Source organism: Anas acuta, chromosome 17 (assembly GCF_963932015.1).
Source record: "Anas acuta chromosome 17, bAnaAcu1.1, whole genome shotgun sequence".
Classification (NCBI taxonomy): Eukaryota; Metazoa; Chordata; class Aves; order Anseriformes; family Anatidae; genus Anas; species Anas acuta.
In genome coordinates, this window is record NC_088995.1 from 7,394,011 (window position 1) to 7,406,892 (window position 12,882).

Genomic DNA, 12,882 nt, shown 5'->3' on the forward strand with positions numbered 1-12,882 from the left:
TAAACTGTTCAGCTTTCTATTCCAGCAGTGCCTTCTGACAGTTCACAAACCTAGAGCAGGTGTAGTACAATCATACAACACACTTACCATGGAAACACAGCAGATATTCCTCCCTCTGCCCCGTTGGGTTCACCTGGATGATACTGACTGGGAAACTGTTGGTGGATGCAGCAAACACAGCAGAGGCCAAAGTATGATCATTTTTATCCAGAAACTCTGCAAAGAGAACGGGAAAACCAGCTTGATCAGCACATTTTTCTCTCCCCCAAAGCAGTACTTCCATCTCCACCAAAAGAATCTGTGGAGCCATTTGGTGCATTCCTTAGGAAATGCCTCCTACCCTCCAGCGTATACTGTTTCATCTCAATTTCATAGAACTTGTTAGTTCCAATGATGATGCTGTAAGTGGTCAAATGTATGCAGCTGCAAGGCTCTGAGGTTTCAATCTCCTGGAGAAGAGGAAAGTATAGACCAATATTAGTTTCCTGTAATTCTTTACAGCTATTAATTATTCTGGAAGATTATACATTGCCACACTTACAAAACAGAGAGTCAGCAACCCCAAAGTCATTAGCCATCTCCCAAAAACATGGAAAAGTAATTGTTAGAAGGACATGTTTTTATTTTGTTGAAAGTAACATTTGCTTGAATATAGAATTGTAGGTCAGCTCAACTCTGGGTGCTAACCTTACTGAGAAACTCTTCCTTTTTTAAAGATGCTCCATCCTGGAAGACATTCTGCTGTGTAGCTCAGTTTTCTGTAGCAGCAGGGAGTGGCTTTTATATTTATAGTAGACCACAGCCACACCAACAAGTGCACATCTGAACAGTGTGTCTGGAGATGACATATGAGCAGGACTGAGCAGTTAAGAGTTGAATCAGAGAGACGTCACTGTGAAGTACATCAGTTAAATTTGCCCCAGCTCCTCAATAGCTGTGCTAAAACAATCACTTCCTAGCCTGGAAGTCACTAGAATTCAGAGCAGCTGCTAGAAAGGCAGACAGAAGATCCTAAAATAACTGCAGTAGGATTGACCCAATCACCCAATCAAGTCCCAGACTCTTACAAGGAACAAAACTCGTCAGTAGTCATGCCCACCACTGTGATTTGCCCAACAGAAAGAATCAACTCAGTAATGCATCTCTGCTATGAATATGGATAAGAAATTAGCTCAGTGGCTCATTAAAGACGATGACAAACATACACAGCCTTCCTTCCTTGTACAAAGTAACACAGAACATTGTCCACCAAGATTTGTATTATGACCAAATACCTAGGAAAGCTCTGCAGACTAGACTGACAACACAGACTCTAAGATCTTCTGAGGATAAGGCTCCTTGCATAACCCACATTTGCTCCCCAAGCTGCTTCAGTTAATCCATAACAGTCCCTGATGGAAAGGTCTCAGAAAACAGAATCCCTTCATGAAAGTTGCCGTTCTCCATTCTACAGTAATGTGTGGCTACTGCCACATTCATTGGGATTTCATTGGATCACAGAATTGGTATGTTTATGAATTAGGATGTTCTAACATCTGTACGTTCCAGCCCAGCATTTTATCCAGAAACCTTATAGCAATCATTTTGATTTGCCTCCATCCTAAGCTGTAAAGATCACTTCAAATACTTCTCTCCAGAGTCATGCATTTGATCTAGACTTCTTTAATCTCTACTGTCTATTGTTTACCCTAGTTTATCTGGAAATTTAGTTGGCAGCACAGAAGAGTATATTCTGGGCTTTCTGCCATCTTGTTAGGATCTAAATTAAGTTGTCTGGATCAGTGAAGATAAGGAAAACCTGCCTTCTATAGCACGCCTTTGCACATTCTTCCTGTAAGCCCTTGTCAAGGCACTCCGCACCATGGAGAAGCTGAATGGCAGCACCAGCAGAGTGGTGGCTGTGCATCTTCAGAGTTTCCTGTCAGCTCATACTCCATTGTGAGCAGGACTCAATATCTGCTACAAAGCTTGTACATGTTCCAAGTTTGCTGGTATCCTCATTGTCTGTGCCAAGATTTTCTCCAGCAAATGTATCTTAACTTCCCAGGAGGCCAGCACGAAGAATGCGTGCCTGCAACTGGTAGTCTGAAGGAGTTGCAGTGGATCTGCTTTTCATATCCACACTTGGCAGAATGAAGCAATACAGGTGCCAGTACCACGCAGTACCAGTGGTGCAGGCAGACATGGTTCCACACACAGGAGGTGTGCACACAGGTATATAAGGTCTGGATCTTACTGCCTTGTTGGCTGGCCAGGAGAAAGGACACGTATATCAGGGCAAGTATAGCAAACAGCTGCCTGTCCTGTGATGAGATAATACCAAATGCACTTTGATTTCCCTCGGAACAGTAAACAAATTCAGATACTCATTACTTGTTTAATTGCAAAGAAGAGAGGTCATTTGTTGAGGATTTCTCCAAAGGCAATAAAGGTGAAAAAACACTGCTGGATAACTAAGAAGAAAGCCTTTCTCGGGTAAATAAACAGGGGTACAATTACAGCTGTATCCAGTATCTCAAAAAATCCCAATTCCCTGTTCTGCATCTCTCCAAATATGCAAACCCTTGGTGTAGGAACTTGCTGCCTGCTTTCTTTGTAGCCTGTGCACATTGCAGTTTGCTATCATTTTAGCTGGAAAGCAAATGTCCTTATGGATGCACAAAAAGTTTAAGGTGTTCACTCCAGAGCAAAGCAAAGTCTTAGTGCAGGGTGTCAATTGCCTTAGCTACTGAAGAGCATTACTAAGCTTACCTTTCTGATGCAGAACTTGTTCAAGCTCTCATTATATCGCAGAACAACCACTTTATTAGGCATGGCTGCACAGATACAAAGACCATTCTCCACCTGTAGGGAAGTTTACAGGCAAGGTTTAGGGTGGTAATGGAGTAAATTCTAATGCTGAGTGTATGGAACAGATCCAAACCTCTCTCAACACAAAAAGAAGTTTGCAGAGTACTAAGGTAGTTATTGCTAAGTGGTGAAATACTGAAAAGCCTCTTCAAACTCAAGAGAATGTGAATTTGAACTGCTTCTATCAATTCTTTTATACTTGAAACAAGTTAATAAAAATCAGAAGCTTTTCCACAGAAAAATGTTTCATTAAAAGGAATAAAAACTGACACAGGTTAGGTTTAATTTTACCCCCTCAAGCTGTTATCTTAAACATCTCTTTGAACTGAATGATGTTTAGTTTGTTATCAAAGTAGTCTGCAGAATTAATTGTTAATGAGATTTTTTTTATTTTTTAATATTGTGGCTAGATGTTCCATAACGAAACTGGGAATTAGCAGAAATATCAAACGTTGTCAACTGACACAAGCACATAAATAAATTTGCTAACCTGGAAACTGTTACATGACATTCAAGAACAAATAGCAGATGAATTTCACTAAGTATAAATCTTAACATTGAAGTCAACTATGAGGAGGCATGCTATGCTTTGCTGGATTTCTTATTATGTAGAAGTCTAGGATATAGCATCATGCCATCCTGACTGAATTTATTTGTATTTGTATTTGTAGTAGATCCTCCAAACTGGCTCCAGCTCAGTCTCTTTTCCACCTGTATTCGTCTTATTTCAAGGAAAAGATTTTAAAACAGGAATACAGGCTCTGGATTTGTTGCCAGTGAAATAAAGATGCTGATTTGATTAATATTAAACTCGGTACAGACTAAAGGGTGGTCTGGGAACAGGAGGGAACTCTATCCTACCTTGCCAGCAGCAAAAAGGTGACATCCTTTGACAGCCTCAAAGACATTTGGTGAGATATCAGGCTGGGCTGGGAGGTGAGACTGGGCTAGCGATTGCTTCACTTTTTTTACATCCACCAGACACAGAGCCCTTTCTTCTCCTGCAGACAAAAGCGGTTACATTTTGTCAAGGGAAAGCTCCCTGTTCTCTACAGGTCTGTTCTGTTACCTAAGCAGCAGCTTATCATTACAGGCTGTTACCACAGTAACAGCCACAATGTACCATGTACAATTCATTTAATATAATTCTTATTAAAAGTGAAACAGAAAACTTAACAAAAAAAAAACAACAAAAAAAACCACACCACACAACCAGCAGTAAATCCACAGGAATAACAACCATGGATTATTAGTGTTGCTAAGGTCTGGTAGAACATCATTAATAATGAACTCATTAGGACACTATCCAAAATTAGCCAGGAAGTTTTCTTTTATTCTTTAGAACTTCTTAAAGCGAAAGGTTCATTAACCTTTCTGTGCCAACGTAAGTGGCAATGGGTTTCCAAGTGCTCCAATAAACTGCATTACAGACCAAGCCTCATTTCTCTCAAGAAGCCTAGGGACTCAGTAACACAGCCTTCCCCTAAAAGAGAGACTGCTAGTGTTCCTTTCATAAGGCAATCTTAAACAAGCACAAGTCCCCATTTTGTTACATGTACTAGCGTTTAGAGCAAGAAAGGTTGGAAGTTGATGTCGGCCTTAGGCCACAGAGATCATATGATGGTCCTCAGTTTGTTAACTGTGTTAAAATGGTAGGCACAGATTAGGAAGGAGTGTTCTCAGTAACCAGATTGACACTTTTTAAACACACATTGGACTGTTTGCTCTAAGACGGAGTCAGAGACCCTTCTCCAGCCTCCATCACTTTCTGCAGAGCCCCAGTGAGGAGACAAACACTCCAGGCAGGTTCTGATCCTCCTTTACTGCAGCTGCTCTGCAGTGTCTCCTCCTGCTGTATAGCAGAGGAAGAAGGAACAGGCTGATTTTATTTCTGGACTGCAAAGGGCTCAGAATGGCTACCCAGTTCCATCTGATTTCAGCCTAGCCGAATTACCTAGCTGCTCCACTCACATGCCTGTGAAAGTCATGTAAAAGGAGAAAATGTAACAAAACAGGTAACTGCAGCTCAAATCCGTGGACACCAAGAGTGCTAAGATAACAAAGAAAACAGGGACACTTTTTAGAACCAAAACCAATGAAGACTGACCTCTTTACAAGCCAAAGCTGGAAACATTTTGTCTCTGTTCCTTACTCCCTCAGCTTTGGAAATTGAGAAATCACCTTCTATCACTTGAAGGGTTAACTAAGCCTTCAATGAGATATTCATTTACATCAGACAATGCTGTGCTAAGCACAGTAATTGATTCCTGATGATATGCTGATTTAAATAAAAATTCTGTAATTAATCTAAAGGAAGGGTTTCTAAACTTTCTAAACTTAAAGGAAGGGTTTCTAAACTTCACTAAAGTGAGTTTCCTCCTACCAATACACAGTTACCACAAAATTACTGCAGGCATATATGGCAGCATATAGCCCCCTACCTGCTATCATGAGTAGCTTCTCCAGATCCTTGATGAGGTGAATTTGGAAGACAGCACCCACTCCTGGGATGTGCGTTAAGGAATTCTTTAATACATTCAGGGCATAGAGACCTTCCTCTGCACCCACAAGTACTACCTGCAGTGACAAGAAAAAGAGAAAAATAGCACATGTGGTGAACAAGGAATGCTCCAAGAGTGAGCTTGAATAATTTCATTTACCAGTGAAGAGGAAAAAAACAAACCAATAACCAAGTATACAATTGCACACACAGATGTTAAGTCACAATTTTCATGAAAGAACAATAAAATATTCAGTAAGGTTCAACTGACCATTGTCATTACCTGGTCACTAAAGGGCATTGTGCAATTTATATCCAAACGATCTTCACCTTCTAGCTTTAGCAGGGAGTTTCCAAGCAATTTCTGCAAATGACAAAAAAGAAATTTTTTTTGTTGAGTTCATCTTGATCTCTTTCTCTACTAGTATTTGAACAATGTAAAGTCATCATTTCAGATGGGAGAAAAGTTTAGCTTTCTCAGAAAAGGAAATCTGTACTAAAAGTTGCAGGGTTTCCTCCTACAAAAGAATTAGTATACTTTCATCTAGAGGAAATACAATTAGAATTAACCTAAACTCAGACAGAACCCATGGTTGTCCCTATCCTTTCCATTTCCCTCCACCTCCTGTAATGGAGCAGTGACATTTTTTGAGAAGGATTAAAAAAAAAGTCCAAATGTCAGTGGGAGCTTATATATTTTCTCAGAGACGGAAGAAATGTTAGCATGAGAGATGATTTCCCCCTCATCAGATGTTCGCTACTTCCAGAGCTATCATTTTAACATATAATGCCATAGAATCAATTCTCCCTTCATCAGAAAATAAAGAGTTATCAGTACAACAATGTTAAAAAAGGCTATCCAGATACAAAACAACTCAATTTAACCTCTTATTCTAATCAGAAATAAAACTAAAAGCAAAAAACAAACACACAGTTCCCCCCCAAGAAACAAAAGGAAAACCCATCTCCCTAAGAATGGAAGAAGGAGCTTTTTTTTTTTTTTTTTTTTCTCTTTCAAGGTTTGCTCATTCCATGTGGTACATTAGATTTAAACCACATCCTAACTGCTGTTTCTTCCGTTTGCTGGAATTAGAGATCGTTTTGGGGTCCTCTTACTATATGTCCCAAGTCTAATGAAAGCTATTGTAATATAAAACTTCAGTCTCACAAGGAACTAGTTCCTGTTACTCATACTGTCCATCTCAAGGCAGAAATAACTTACCTTCAGTTAAACCTCAGTGTGTCAAATACCAAAAAAAATATATTTTTCAAACACTCTGCTCCCTCCCAGAATATTTTATTATTAAAAGAAACTTTTATACTCACAGCATCAGCCTCAGCTTTTTCTCTGGAAACTCTCCCACCTGCCACTATTGATTCCAGTGCTGTGACCCAGCGCTGTTTGTCAGGGAAGCTGGGTGCTAACAGGTAGAGTGTTCTACCAGGCCAGCAAGTGGTGTGTGGATGAGACTCCAATTTTAGGATATATGGCACATCTGAGATGTTGTATAGATAGAATAAGACTTAGATTAGTTTTCAGAATATTGTCAGTGGACTTATATCAACACCTTTCAGCGTCATTGGAAAGAAGTTGTATTTAGCAGGATGTGTTACCATGGCAATTTATACATAGGCTTCTCCTTTACAGGTCCTGCATAGGCTAGCCACTTAAAGCTAAGTATTAGACAGAGGTATGCAAACCATACGTACAAGGCTGTCTCTAATAAATAAGAATCATTTCTTGTCTTTTATTCAGAAAAGAAACTTAATGGGAAAGAAGTACAAAACCAGGCACTCAACTAAAGTTTTCCCTGTACTGTTCAAGAAAAATCTGTAAAAATTGCTTGTGGAAACCTTTGTTTTTAACAGTCTGTATCCTTTAATGTTGAAGTCAAGACATACATAATCTTTTCATCAGTTCTATTGAATACATACAAATCAAAACATTAACATTTTTTAATAATGAGATTGTATATACACCCCACAGTGTTTCTAAGTTAATAACTTTTTGGTTAGAGTACAATGGTGGCATGAATTACAAAATTTCACAGTTTATAGCGAGCACTGAGCAAAGAAATTTGAAATAAATCAAGTATGCCTTTAAGTATGTTACAAAATACTAATATTTACTTCCATTTGGCTTGATGGTTATCTTATTCACAGCTCAAGTACCATGACAGAAGCAACCGCCTGTGTATCTAGATGACTGACCTATTCACCTAATTCAGAGAGAGGTAACCTCATAATTGCACAGTTACAAAATGAAAGTTAAAGAGAGAAAAATCTGTTCAGCCAAACAGAATGCCAACTGATGTCAAGCCAGATGAAATCCATTTGACCTCACGTACATAGATTCTCACCTGTCTTTGCTGTATTGGTAAGTTCAGTAGCTCCTACAGCTCCATGAACAGTTACATCACCATCAGGAAGGCAGAGCTCAAATTCTTCCAGAGGCCTCTGTCCAGCTGCAGAGAGAATGGGGAGATGGACTAAGAAGAGCAAATTAGTGAGAAATTACCTTTGATAGCAAAATGAAGCGCATACACCCTGGATATTTCCCAGCTGGATTGTAGTGACATACCAGCCAATCAAACCATTACGGATCTAAAAAAAAAATCAACTATGTTGCTTTATTACAAAGGATTAACTTAATTAGGAACAGCCACAGCAAACAATCTTTAGGCCTCTCCAAACAATATATGAATATTGCAAGAAAAATTGTTCTTCCTAGAAATGCTGTTACCTTCTCTCGCTTCTGCATCATAAATGAGCACTTTTGTTCCTTCCAGGACAATATACTTCCTGTCCCAGCCCTGCTGCCCACGTTTATTATTCCTGAAGAAAATAAGCACAAAACCACATTGGATTTTCTACCTGGATTATGAACAAAACAAACATGCAAATTGTAGGAAGAGATTTCAGTAACAGTAAGAAACTGTAATGGGCATGTACCAATTATCACCTCACAAGAGCCAGGATAATATATAAAGCTTTTCCAAATGTTTCAGCACCTGATATGGCACCAAGATTCATGTTTATACCTTGGCACTTTCATCCACCCTTCAAGACATAGACTGCTGCTTGGCTCCTTCAGCTGCAGACCGGGAGAATTCATTTTATCCCGGCAGAATGCTTCAGAAAAGTGTGTGGCATATTCTGCTGGCAGTCCACAAGTAGCTGGCAAGCAAGTTGAGCATTTTGGGTGACACATCACCTGGCATTCTGACAGAAGGACAGAGAAAAACTTATGTAAAATGACAAAAAAAAGCACGGCACAGTTGCTTCAACTTCTAATGCACAACCCCCAGCTTTTATAAGAATTTCCTTCTACTCTGAACCATCTGATGTTTTCTAATGTAGAATGTTTGCACCAAGAAGTTTCAAAATTTTCATGCTTGGTCATTTATTCAACTTTCACTGAAATTCTATTCTAGACAGCTTATCCTTTTTCATTCTACTGCCATGTTACACTCCGCACATATGCTCTGCTCTTACCAAGACATTTAGATGCTTGCCGTCCAAAGTGCACGGTATCCAGACATACTGCACATTTCGTTGCTCTCATATTTAGCCCCACATTAAAACGATGTGGGATATTGTGATGCATTCGCTCTTTCAGGCGCCGACTGTACTCTAAAAAGGGACAAAATCTATGATCAGGATGCAAACTGTAACAAGGATGAAAATTATAATAAGTTCAGGCATTTTAAAGTCAAAGGAATTAAAAAGTGATTGAATATCCCTATCAAAGCCCCAATGAAAATAGACCCTGTCTATTTTTCTTTGCAATCTGCAAATCTTAAACTACATCTCTACCTCAGTAACTACCTTATACAGGTGCACAGAATGTGCCACTTTAGAGCAGACTATAGAGCTGCAACTGCTACTGTTTGGTGTAGCAAGATTATGCCAATCAATCCAGCTAAATTTCAAGTCTGCACTTAACTGCAATTCTTACAATGTGCTAGACTAATCACAGTTTTGCTTATAGCTAACAAACCCTTCAGCACCTATACTTTTGTAGTCAATATACAGCAGGCCTTTTCCATACAGCCTTCATACTAACCATCGGTGCCAGCATATCTAGAAGCATACCTAAAATCCCTGTTAGTGGATCTACTCTGTATTTTTGATCGTTAAGGAATAAAGTTAATCCTTCAAGGTATGCTCTTTTACTGAATAACATGATTCTATTTCCTGACCATGATCTGCCACTGAAGACATCTTCCTATGCTGATGCTATCCATCCTTACAGCACCCTGTGCCTCCCCAGTATCTGTGATGGTGGGACCTACTTGTGCTTTTGGCTTTTCCATTTTCTTCTAAAGACTGGAGGTTGTAGCTCAGAGTCTCTAGGTTTGACACTCATTCTTGAATACCAGTTAGTTAAGAATAAAAGAACAGAGCCCTTAATCCCTTTACTTTTTCTGATGACCCTCTCCCCTCCATTCTTAGTAATATGGAAGGGTATCCCCTTCTTCTAGTTAATAGGGTATCAATATCTTTGACCTGGTAACTTCCATTTATGCCTAACCCAAGTCTTCTCCTATTACCAAAAATCTTGATTGAATCTTTCTGCTCAGCAGAACAAATCTGTAAGCAGCTTAGATAAGTAAAAACCTTAATTGCTAAGGAAACAGCCATAAATCCTTTTGATCAATGCACAGAATAGTACAGAAAACATACTCGTTTGAAAAACAGAAGTTCACCAAGGACCTACCCTCTGGTGTGGAAGATTCCTTCCTGCGACTGGAGGGTGGAGCTAGCAGACTGATTGGAGTAGGCTGATGCTCTGGTGAGCGGACTATGGCAGACATGATGATCTGCTGCCTGGCTGTGGCTGGAGTGGATGGATGAGGGTGGTCTGATATTTTCCGATGAGCAGCTACAGATGAGATAAATATCACTGATCAACATAACCAATATGAAGCACTAGTTCACAGCAGTGGTTCTGTGCAACCATTCAATGGTTACAACCAGCAGAAAAACGTGTAGCCTTACTGCATCTTCACAGCAGTAGGTAAGACTTAAACAACACATTACTGTTCTAGCGGCATACAATTAAAGGCATGTTTTCAGACCAAAAATGTGCGTCTCCTCCAGATTCACCTTTTCTGCTAACTCCTACCTTCTTCACGAGCAGATCTGAGCTCAATGCGTGTTTTCTGTAGAGCCTCCTCCAGCTCAGCAGAACGAGCTTTCTCCTTCTCCAGTGCCACTTTCAGCTCATTGTATTGCAGGGGAACCTGTGTGGGTAAAGAAGGGTCCTCTTTCCGCCGACTAAACAGGCCCTAGCAACAGAAACACACAGACAACTCCTAACTCCTAGTAAGAGATGGCTTAAACTAGGCAAAGTGAAACTAGCTAGTGGCAGTCCGGCCAGAGGGCCTAATGGTAATTCTGATATAAGTACGGATGGATTTTTATCTCATACTGGCACTGGAGAAAAAGTGTTGCGATATGGATTAATTTAAAGAGGGACAAACATTACCTGTTAGTACTCACACCTTGAGTTTCCGAAAGCATCTAGACAGAGGATCTCAAAATATGTGGTTAAAATTAATTTAAATTCAAAATGACAGAACTGCTTATGACACAGATGTGACAAGCCATGTCACCTGACTAATCAATCCTATGCTACAAGACAACCACTCTAGATACAAAATATGTTCATACACACGTACATACTGTTATAAAAAAGAAAAAAGCATGATAAAATTAAACTAAAACTCTGTATTCCTACAGCCTCATTGATGTGTAGCTACTGGATTGTAACCTAAGTATTGTGGGAATAACAAAATACCAGAAAGGCCATGTGAAAGACATTCTGCCTTGTAAAGCTTGTGCTCAGTGACTCGAATACTTAGATGAGGACACATTTGTGTTGCACAAAGAAAGATAAAACAGAATATTTTGAATACACAGCACATAACTAATCACAAAGCCATCATTTAACTCCATGCCTCAAACCTTTTTCACCCACCTTTTTCTTTTTTGCCGGTTGGTCCATCTTTGCCTGCAGGAAATCAATGAGTTTGGTTTGCTGAGAAATAGTGCCCTCCATTTTCACTTTTTCATGGGAATAGAGAACCTGTGAAATAAACAAATACGTAAGCAATTTCATCCTAACAGTAGAAACAAATAGACAACTCAATAGAACAAAGTTAAAAATAGTGTATTAGGAAGTGTCACACAGAAACAGTAAGCCACATGCCCAAAGTCCACATTAAATAGGAAGCACAGAGTCCTGCCCACTGTTTCCTCACCCTCACCTGAATGTTTTCCAGCTGATATTCCAGATCACTTCTTTCAGTCTTCAGAAGATCTGCTCGATCTAGAGCCTCCTGTAGTCCTTGAGTTAGGCGGAAGATGTGATTCTTTTGCAGATCCATTTGCTGTTGCAGCTTTGCCTGCTGTTAATAGGAAAACAAAGGCCAGTGTTTGTTTGTTTTTTTAAAAAAGTTATTGCATGTTAACATTCCTAGTAAATTAAGCATATTGCACAACTTGAAACTAAACTGACACTTTAAAAGCTAAAAAGCTACAATATTCTAATTTTCCTTCCCTTCAAAGTGCAATATGACTATTTCCATGTAGTGTATTGACATTAATTCATAGCAACAGAATTTCTTTCAACTATGTGTTCAAGCTAATTGCTTTTTAAGCACTTCAAAATTTTGTAATTATTAATTGTACTGCACACACACATGAAGTAATTTGCATGCCATTTCTCAAGTCCTTTATGCAATCACCAAAAGCCATCTCAGCTGTTCCTAGTAAAAAAGATCTTTCCTATAAACCAGGATAATCTCCTGCCTCTATTCACATGAGATGAGGAAATTTAAGTCCAAAAGTTTACATCTTTGTCTCCAAACAACAGAAAAGAGCACATGATACAACTACTCCTAAGTAGTTTTCTTGATGAGAAAATCCCCAAGTATGAAAACCATCAATGCTGAGATATTATTAAGAGCCAGAAATTTTTCACTGCAATTCATAATGGAATTATCAACTCTATGGTAACTTGTCTGTGCCCCAGGTACATCAACGGGCTCTAACTCCCCCGTGTAGCCTGCAACCACCTTTCCTCCAAAGTCTTCCTCTACAAACTCTTCCCCCACTACCTAGGTTTTGGCCTGCATTCAACAACTCTCTGATACGGTGCATGTGTGTAACCTTGGATCAGACCTCTGTGAACCCAGCTGAATTATGAAAAAAAAGAGCCATGAAAAGCCTCACCTGTGGCCTCCACCCCCATGCACCCTCAGCACATTGGCTCCAGAGCTGGTTTTAAGCTATGGTCCTTGCCCTTGCTGTGTCAGAACTATGGTGTACGAATGCTGTGCCTGGGCATGGACACTGCCTTGCAGAGGTGACCTAGGATGTACCTTGTCACTACAGGCTTCTCCAATGACCATCAGGGAACCAGCTTAACCCAGTTACTGTCACCAGACCTGATCTGGTCTTCTTGTGCAGGTACTGTGGGACTGTGCCTACGGGCTGCAAAGTCCCTGTCCCTGCCCACCTTGCTG

At 39.8% G+C, this 12,882-nt stretch overlaps 1 protein-coding gene across 14 annotated transcripts in view; it reads right to left on the reverse strand.

The window, feature by feature from the left end:
- CIT (citron rho-interacting serine/threonine kinase) overlaps positions 1–12,882 on the reverse strand; it is a 120,576-nt gene that overhangs the window by 6,229 nt on the left and 101,465 nt on the right. For 7 of the 14 annotated variants that reach the window (XM_068653781.1, XM_068653780.1, XM_068653768.1 and 4 more), the window contains 15 exons: positions 11,623–11,763; positions 11,334–11,441; positions 10,479–10,641; positions 10,071–10,235; positions 8,846–8,983; positions 8,392–8,572; positions 8,094–8,185; positions 7,711–7,815; positions 6,677–6,846; positions 5,622–5,714; positions 5,292–5,427; positions 3,712–3,851; positions 2,752–2,844; positions 341–449; positions 88–216 (listed from right to left, as the gene is read on the reverse strand). In XM_068653781.1, the coding sequence (XP_068509882.1) occupies positions 88–216; positions 341–449; positions 2,752–2,844; positions 3,712–3,851; positions 5,292–5,427; positions 5,622–5,714; positions 6,677–6,846; positions 7,711–7,815; positions 8,094–8,185; positions 8,392–8,572; positions 8,846–8,983; positions 10,071–10,235; positions 10,479–10,641; positions 11,334–11,441; positions 11,623–11,763 (1,963 nt within the window). The remainder of the gene's footprint in view (positions 1–87; positions 217–340; positions 450–2,751; positions 2,845–3,711; positions 3,852–5,291; positions 5,428–5,621; positions 5,715–6,676; positions 6,847–7,710; positions 7,816–8,093; positions 8,186–8,391; positions 8,573–8,845; positions 8,984–10,070; positions 10,236–10,478; positions 10,642–11,333; positions 11,442–11,622; positions 11,764–12,882) is intronic. The other 7 variants (XM_068653777.1, XM_068653773.1, XM_068653769.1 and 4 more) reach the window with 3 other exon arrangements.